This window comes from Asterias rubens, chromosome 9 (assembly GCF_902459465.1).
Source record: "Asterias rubens chromosome 9, eAstRub1.3, whole genome shotgun sequence".
Taxonomy (NCBI): Eukaryota; Metazoa; Echinodermata; class Asteroidea; order Forcipulatida; family Asteriidae; genus Asterias; species Asterias rubens.
Genome location: NC_047070.1, coordinates 18,635,189 through 18,643,730, shown reverse-complemented (window position 1 = coordinate 18,643,730; position 8,542 = coordinate 18,635,189). Strand labels below are relative to the sequence as shown.

Genomic DNA, 8,542 nt, shown 5'->3' with positions numbered 1-8,542 from the left:
TTCGACTCCCTTTATGGTGTCACCGGTGTCCTGCAAGAAGACACTTATGTTTAATTCACTAAGAATGCTCGTTCTTGTGGGTGAGTTATCGGTGTGTTAGGTTCGAGTCCTGTTTGTGACAATTACGTCCTTGAGCAAGACATACATTTGTATTCCGTCACACAGACTGCTCGTCCTTGTGGAAACCAACGGAGTGTACGGGGTGAGAGTCTCGTACGTGATACTTGAATCTTTGTGCAAGACACATAATAGTTTGTCATCGCACAGAATGCTTGTCCTGATAAATGAGCCAATGTAGAATGGGGATTCCAGTCCCTTTCGTGACTCTTGAATTGTACAAGACACGCATTTGTTTCTTATCTCACAAACTGTTTGTTCTGAGGAATTAGCCAATGGAGTGTTGGGTTCGAGTCCTGTTCCGGACACTTGCGTTCTTGTGCAAGACAAATCATAACTTTTCATCACACAGAGCGCTCGTCCTGCATGGTGGCTATAGACAACGGAGTGCATTGGGTTCAAGTTCATTTCGTGTTGTATACGTCCTTGCTCTTGTGTTTGTTGAGGATAATATCATGGGTTTTTTTCTTCTCACGACTGGAGATGGCACTGAATATATCTTAACACACACAAGTAAAACAAACATTAATGAGATTAGTGTATTATGTGTAATAGAACTTAAACACTCCGGGGATTTCCGATTCACACTTCATCTACGAGTCTTTTGGGGGAAAACATCTTTGAATCGCTGGGACCTTGGAGGTATCCGGAACCAAGACAAGGGACAAGATATCAACAAACCTTGCCGGCAGCTTTTGTTTTTTTTACCCAGCTAGGGTTTTTGTTCTGTAACACTGCCAAGTCCATTCTTGAAAGAGAGAGAGAGAGAGGGGGGGGGGAGACTACGTTGCAACGCTTTTCCCGGTATCTCCTTTCTTGTAGTTACGTCCGGCCTTTGGGTAAAATCCAGTGAGTATGTGCGCTATACACAATAGACACTTTGCCTCCAGAGGCCAGAATCTCTGGCTTAATTATTTATTGATAACAACGCGCCGACCATTCGTAAATTTAATGACTCCCTTAGCCCACCGCGTGTTTCTTTTTGACAAACCAGCGGGAAAATAACTTTGTTGTCATCAACCTAGAAAACCACAGTCGGTGTCTCTACTCTGCGTGAGGTGATCCGGGGAATTTAATAAACACCAGAGCATTTGTGCTTGTTCCCTTCATTAACTGATTTCTTCAGGAAAATGGAAAGGGTGAATCTCAGAATTTTTAATAAACACAAAAAGCATGTAGGGATGTTGGCTAGCTAGCTCCCCCACTGCCCCCATGAATCAATTAAGATATGGAGAATGATCCACTCTATAGATGGAAGATGTAGTTCAATTATTGTCTGTAGCGGAGGCTTGGGGAGATTTGCATCCGGGCTTATTCACAACGTCCTCTTTGATCGGCAGCTTTCTGTGAAACGGGCCCATCGAGTGTAGCAGTGGGAATTCCGGACGAAACGAGGCCATCTCCTGATCACCTCTTTAAATTGACGGCTTGTGTGTGTGGTTCAAGGGTTAGTAATTACATGGAACGTACGTGTTGATGAGATTGTTCAATCCGAATGCTCTCTCTGTATACGTCAAGGAACCAGACTTCAAGTCCTATCACCTATTTCACAAAACACTTAACGTTATGTTAGGAAAAGCCCCCACACTGTCACATAAGTGTTTTTGTTGGGCGACGTGTCATCACATTTTACTTAGCAATTAAGATAAGTTCATTGGCTAAGTCGTCCTCGGAATAACTTGACTAGGTATGAGTGTTTGTTTGGACTGTATTGAGTAAAAACTATGAACAAATCTGAGAAAAAGGTGGGTTGAGGTGGTTCTTATTAGAAAATGTATAATTTGTAACCACTCCTTTTGAGGTAGTATAAACATTCTGAGAGTTATTTCACTTCGAAGTAATGTTATGGAAAAATAATTATGTAAGTGTTTATCCAAAAAAAATATTGATTTCGAGAAACGTTACTGCCAGAAACGTTTCTCTGATGCCAATGACCAATTATTCTTCCTGCTTGAACTAAACCGCTAAAGATTTTCGGCGACATCTCAAAAACGCTACAACCTTTGGAATTTGTATAGTTTGTTATATCTGCAGTTACATAGGATAACAAAAAATGAGGTGGTTACAAAATGGGTATACTTTCCTTAAAAATATTTACAATTATACTCGTTATTCTCTATCATACCTTTATCTTTTTGCAAATTGGGATATAGTTCTGTGTGCTTGCACACTGGGAAATAATTGTCTTGTTTCCTAACATAACTTCTATGATAAGTTGTCTGAATTTAATTGATATGGATGGAACATCTATAACGTGTGTCAGACTGAATATCATCAACACTCCTTTGTATGGAAAACAAAATGTGACGCCCTTCCTCAACACGAGTCATTCTAATAACATCTCAATTTGAGAAACGAGATCGATACCGCGTGTGTTTAGAAAATACCTGAGAATTATTTACCACCTTCCTGAGGTCTTGGGGCCATTAAAATATTGAGCCGAGCGAAGAGGAGATGTTGGATGTCCTCGGGATTTTATATAATGTTTTTTTTTATTTAACCTGTTTTATAGAGAGCTTGAGTTTTTTTAGAGAGGAATGATCGATATGAGAACATGGGAACACATGTTGTCGTGCTTCCGATGGACTTAAAGCAGACGCAGACCTAGGGGTTGGGGGGTTCCTAAAGGGGTTGGGATTGGGTAAAGTAAGCGTGTGTATCCGTTGACACTGATAACCTTAACACAAAGATATCACAGCCCAATTTCGTAAAGCTGTTAAGCAGAAGAAAACGAATTGCTTGACAAATGTATTTGCTAAGCATAAATTTAGTAGGGCACCAGACGCAGCAATGTAAACTTATATTATTTGGCTGGTAACCTTTTTCCGCTAAGCAATCTTTGTCTGTGCAAAGCAAGTGCTTTATCACTTTAGTCTTGAAACTAATGTATGGTATCATTGAATGGAGCAAAACAAATCTTAAAATGTAATATTTGAAAAGCTCAAGTCATGAATAATTCGAGAATGTTTTCCATTGGGCTAAACCACAAACGGCCGCGCTGCAATGTATACCTCTATCTATAAGCGGCACCTTTCAGAGATTGGTGTTTACTTGCATAACTGCATACGGCTGATATTATGCGGAACCGTCGACTTGTTCCATTTGAAATATTATTATACCAACATCGTCAGACGTTTACTCAAGTGTGTGTTTTGGGGCGAGTTCCAAATCGCCCAGACCGAATCTCATCACAAAGCAACAGACCTTTGGTGCTCAGTTTCGTCTGTGATGTTATTGTCAAAGTGTCATCAGGCGAAAAAGGCTGATATTAAATCCCTTGTTGTGCTTAGTTAACCAAGTATCGGCATGTCAAGCTCTCTGAAGGCATGCATTGTACAGCATTGATTACGTTGCACGTTGAATGGCTGTGGATGGCAGAACAGATTGATCAGCAGTGAGGTGGGCGGGACCAATGTTGCTCATCGCCTACACGTGATGATCACAGACAGACAACGTGATGATGTGGGGGAAACACATCCTATCCTGCACACGCGAAGACTCTTTCACCATTTACACACTGTAGATGGAACGGTGAGAGGCGGTGGTGAGTCAAACAACCAGACTATACCCATGGTGACTCCACAGCTGGTGATTTTAGAGTGGTGTTCGACTCTTGGTTGTTGGAATCGAAGGATTGATGGAAAGATAGGAAATGATTGCACGATGAAGTAGGCTTTTTATATACCACGCCATGCGAAGGGGAAGCAACACCAGGTGTCACAATTGGCGTGTTATGGAGGAAATGCACATACGGAAACCCCGTAGGATGAACCGGGTGGTCAAACTCTGATATTCTTCAAAAACATCGCGGTGTCCCTTTATTTGATTTCTGTTTTCCGATTCGTTTTACGATTCGGTGGGAAACCGATATGGACGAGTTTGAAATAGTTTGCACCTGCCGAGGATTATTTTGTTGTGGGGATATTATTTGACATTGATGTCAGCAAATGTCAACCATGGCAAATAGACAAAATGAACTGAAACACAAGCCACGGCACCTTTTACAGTGATTTATACAACCGGTAAAAACGGAAACGATCGCAAACAAGAACAATTTAGATGCACTAAGGTAGCCAGGAAAAGTCGTGTGAAAACACAATTCTTGTTTTCGCTGTTTTGCTGGCGAAACATGCAACTCCGCGCCTCGTATTCGCCAATTCTGAAGGCGTTGGTGTCCGGGGAGAGAAGTGGTGGTCTTTCAAACCACTCCATGCGAGGCAACGTAGGATATAATCTAGAAGAAGGGGACGTCGTGTCTGATGCGGCTACTACCGGTGGTGGGGGCTATAGCTTGGACGCTGGAAGCAATGACTCGTCCACTGTGGAGGTGGGCCCCCACCTCACCGTCGCAGAGACGGTAGCCATTGCTCTTGTACTTTCAACTTTGATCATTCTATCCATCGTCGGCAATGTATTGGTGTGTGTTGCTGTAGCCACCGAGGATAAACTCCGAAAGACGGGTAACTCATTCATCGTGTCGTTAGCGATGGCGGACCTTCTTGTGTCGATACTTGTCATGACGTTTGGCATGGCTAATGATCTGCTTGGTTATTGGGCTTTTGGTCCCGAGTTTTGCGATGTTTGGATCTCGTTTGACGTGATGTTTAGCACTGCGTCCATTCTGAATATATGCGCCATCAGTGTGGATCGGTATCTCCATATTAAGAAACCATTTGCTTATTATCGATGGATAACTAACAAACGCGCTGTGATTGCAATAGGTGTTGTTTGGATTATGTCTGCTTTGGTGTCATTTTTACCGATACAACTCGGCCTTCATAAGGGTTTTGGTGGACCGGCTGTTTCGCCAAGTACCCCAGCACCCGTCCCTGATGACGTACTGGTCGCAAGTAATGCCTACATCTGCATGCTGGATTTGAACCCGACGTATGCAGTGGTGTCCTCTACGATCAGTTTCTTTGTGCCGTGTGTGGTAATGATCGCCATCTACACCCGGATCTTCAGCGCGGTGAGGGAGCGGGTACGGAACGCCCGGATGGGCAGACTGGGTAAGATCGACAATCCGGACTCGTCCTGTCACGGCAACCAAGCTGCCTCGGACCACAAGGCAGCTGTGACACTCGGAATAATCATGGGGGTATTTTTAATCTGCTGGGTACCTTTTTTCTCCCTGAACATCATTACACCGTTGTGTGACAAGTGCGATCCCTCACCTGCTCTCCTCGCCACCCTAACGTGGCTAGGGTATCTCAACTCCACGCTCAACCCCATCATATACAGCATCTTTAATCGGGACTTCCGGGAGGCCTTTAAACGAATCCTCGGATTGAACTTCATCATGAGGAAGATCAGAGAAAGAAAGGCTGGCTTATTGAACTCCAACAGTCCTAGAAGCAGTATTGAAAGCAGCGTGGCGTACACCAATGGGAGGCGAGCAGCACCTACTCCCCAGATCGACCCGGAAACGCAGGTAGCTCCCGTGTCGAGCCTTCCCAGAGTGGATTACATCTTCGATAGAATCACATCATGCTGACAAGCCGTTTACTATTTACTGTACACTTAACATATGACAAAGTATTGAAGCTGGTGGTGGGAAGCATTATTTTGTATCAAGAGTATCTTTTTAGAGTAATGTTTTAGTTTTCTATGTAACAAGCGATGGGTGACTGGTATGCGTTGTTTGTCACGAGTGTGTAAGCAAAAGTGTAAACAGCAAAAATGTAAAGTGGCTTAGTATTTTTTGCGGGCTAGAAACGAATGATTTAGCATTACCAACAGCCTTTTTTAACAGCCATGAAGTATGTAAGATTTAAATTACAAATTGGTAAGTCTAAGAATACTTTGAAGACGTTGAGCCAAAATGAGTCAGGTTCTTGCAAACAAAGAATTTGCAAAATGTTTTGAAAATAACATTTATTTGGTTTGTTTTTAAAAAGGGCTTCAATGTTGAATTAAGTTTTGTCATTCACTCATTATCTAAAACATTGGGACCTTATGAAAGTGGAAACAAAATGCAAGTCTTTAACCTTCATTTAGATATCACTGTTTTGGTAAAAACGCTGCAAGGGTGCAAAAACACGTTTGATGAAAATGCCCTCTATGCTACTTTTGGTTGTATGACGAATTTTCCTTATAAATATGTCGAATACCTGCCAATTTACAAGACAGGGCCACCAACTCTCTCCCTTTTTCACCGGCAAATCATGATGGCCTCAATACGAGCATGCCTGAATTCAAATGCTCCTTTTCCTTCAAAACGCATTGGTGAAATGTTCACTTTGGTTGTATCCTGAGTTTTTTAATATTAAAAGCTGGTGTACATGTATATACACGAATGATCATTGATATACCACACATCTAAGATTGCTCAACCAGACCAGTGTTTTAAACAAACTGTACAATTATTTAATGATTACACCCGCAATTAGCGAAGATTAGTTATTCATTCATGAGTTTAAGCTGGTCAATTAATTCAACCGAATGCACGGTTTCGCGATTTCTAATTGATATTTTATATACTTAAACATCATTCATAAAACATCTCGGCACGAAAACACTAATTACCTCTGGAGTATCGCGTTGTATGTAGATGACAAACCGTTTTGACAGTATAATTCATCGGTGGTTAACTTATTTAATTAGATACATGGACTAATTAGTTAACGGATACACAGTGATCTAATAAGGCGGGGTGTCTTAATCGAAAAACATCCGACTCTTATCAAGACAAATTGCAAATGAATCTGACCTGATTGTTAGTGTCTTCGTTCGATGCATGCGTTGCATGTTTTTTTTTATAGTCGTAACTCAATTGCAAACCGCACTAATTGAAACAAAAAACAATAATGCAAATGTTGGGCTCTCTAATACCCACGCAATGTTGTGAATAAAATTGAGTCTCGCCTTGATCAATGTGAAAGCAATCAATAAGTAAACCATGAATGCCAAAACGCGATTTTAACAAAAAATTATAATGACAAAGGGTAATTTTTTAAGGAAAAAAATCCACATCACTGAAACAAAAATACACAGTTACTAATCCTGATGTTGTTGTTATTGTTATTATCATTTTTTTTTTAAATATAAATCTGTTGATAGTGAAATCCCTAAAAGATTTGAACTGTAACCATTGGGCCACAAAGTAGAAAGAATTGTAATAAATCTTGAGTTTAAGATGTGGGTTGGACCACAACTAGAACCTTATAGGGACTAATACGAGGCTTCGGTCTAAGATGAGGGTTCGAACCGGGGTCGACGGAGATGAAAGGCAGGGTATAAACCCCGAGGCCAACCTGAATGCCATTTAGCGACTACGGGACAAACAGAAGAAATAACTCTAATGTTTATGCATGGTTGTATTGTAAACACGCGGCTTTCTTATTGGGGTAAAAACACTTGTTTTCAAAGTCAACTGTCAAGTATGTTGGAAAAAAATTACAAAAAAAACCAATGATGTTGCTTATGAAATGTAATCCACTGTATTGACACATGAATCGAGATTGCTTCAAGCGTTTGGAGGAAAACAAATCTCAAAATGCTGCGTTCTTGTTGTTTGCTGTTAGAAGTATGGTAGTTATTAATCTGGAAATTTTGTGTAAAAAGTCAAGTGGAGTGGGAAATGACTATTTTTAATAGCAATGACTATTTTTAGTTTTTCGCTCATGTTAAAATGATGGCACGGCCAGCTGAGTATTGCGTTGATTACTCAATACCTAACATATTTTGTTTCCATTTTTTGTTGTCTTGTATTGGTTTTGAAAGAGCCATTGGGATTTTCTTGCAGAGGAACACCACTTGTCTCCCGGTGTTTCTTATAAAATAAGAAGCAAAAAAAAGATGCAATCTCAAAGATAACCATATTCCGAAAACAGATCAATAGGAATGAGGGTTATGAATTACCTTGCGACATACCGGTAACTAGTAGCAACGACACCCCGCTACGAAGCTTGTTTTCATCCAAACAACGACGACATACGTAAGTCCGTGTTGTGCTTGTATAATTGGACAAAATCGCAGACTAATTGCTGGTCATATTCTCTGCTTATCTCCACTTAAGATTTTGTCTCTTTTACAAAATGTATGACCAACTGAGATTTTCTTCTTCAAACACAAAAGGGGCTTTTGAATCTGATCTCATGTATAAGATTGTACGTGATGGGTTGTACAGCCGTCTTGAATAGATCTTGAACTGATTGTGCCATTCGCCAGTAGAAGTGGCTTTTTATTCTGATTTATAAAAGGCATCCTTACAAGCGTTATGATTCTCTTAAAATATAAAAGTCCAACAATTAAACATTTTGAACCGCCTTTAGCGCTCCGATTGGTCCTTGAGGGACACTTCAATCTAAAAACTATTCTGACATCTGATCAGTCGGAGGCAAATAATTGTGTTGACGGGTCTGGCTTTAATCCCTACTTAAGAGTACGTTTGCTGGGAAGTTATCACTCCCCATTACTTGAATTA

The 8,542-nt window shown here is 40.8% G+C and overlaps 1 protein-coding gene across 1 annotated transcript; it reads left to right on the top strand.

Annotated features, from left to right (window-relative positions):
- Positions 1–3,648: 3,648 nt before the first annotated feature.
- On the top strand, positions 3,649–7,104 carry LOC117294602 (dopamine receptor 1-like). Its single transcript, XM_033777088.1, has one exon. The coding sequence runs from the start codon at positions 4,247–4,249 to the stop codon at positions 5,609–5,611; it is 1,365 nt and encodes a 454-aa protein (XP_033632979.1). The 5' UTR covers positions 3,649–4,246; the 3' UTR covers positions 5,612–7,104.
- Positions 7,105–8,542: the final 1,438 nt, after the last annotated feature.

What these genes read in the sequence shown, in the direction of transcription:
- LOC117294602 (XM_033777088.1), top strand. Translation starts at nt 4,247, where the DNA reads ATGCAACTCCGCGCCTCGTATTCGCCAATTCTGAAGGCGTTGGTGTCC.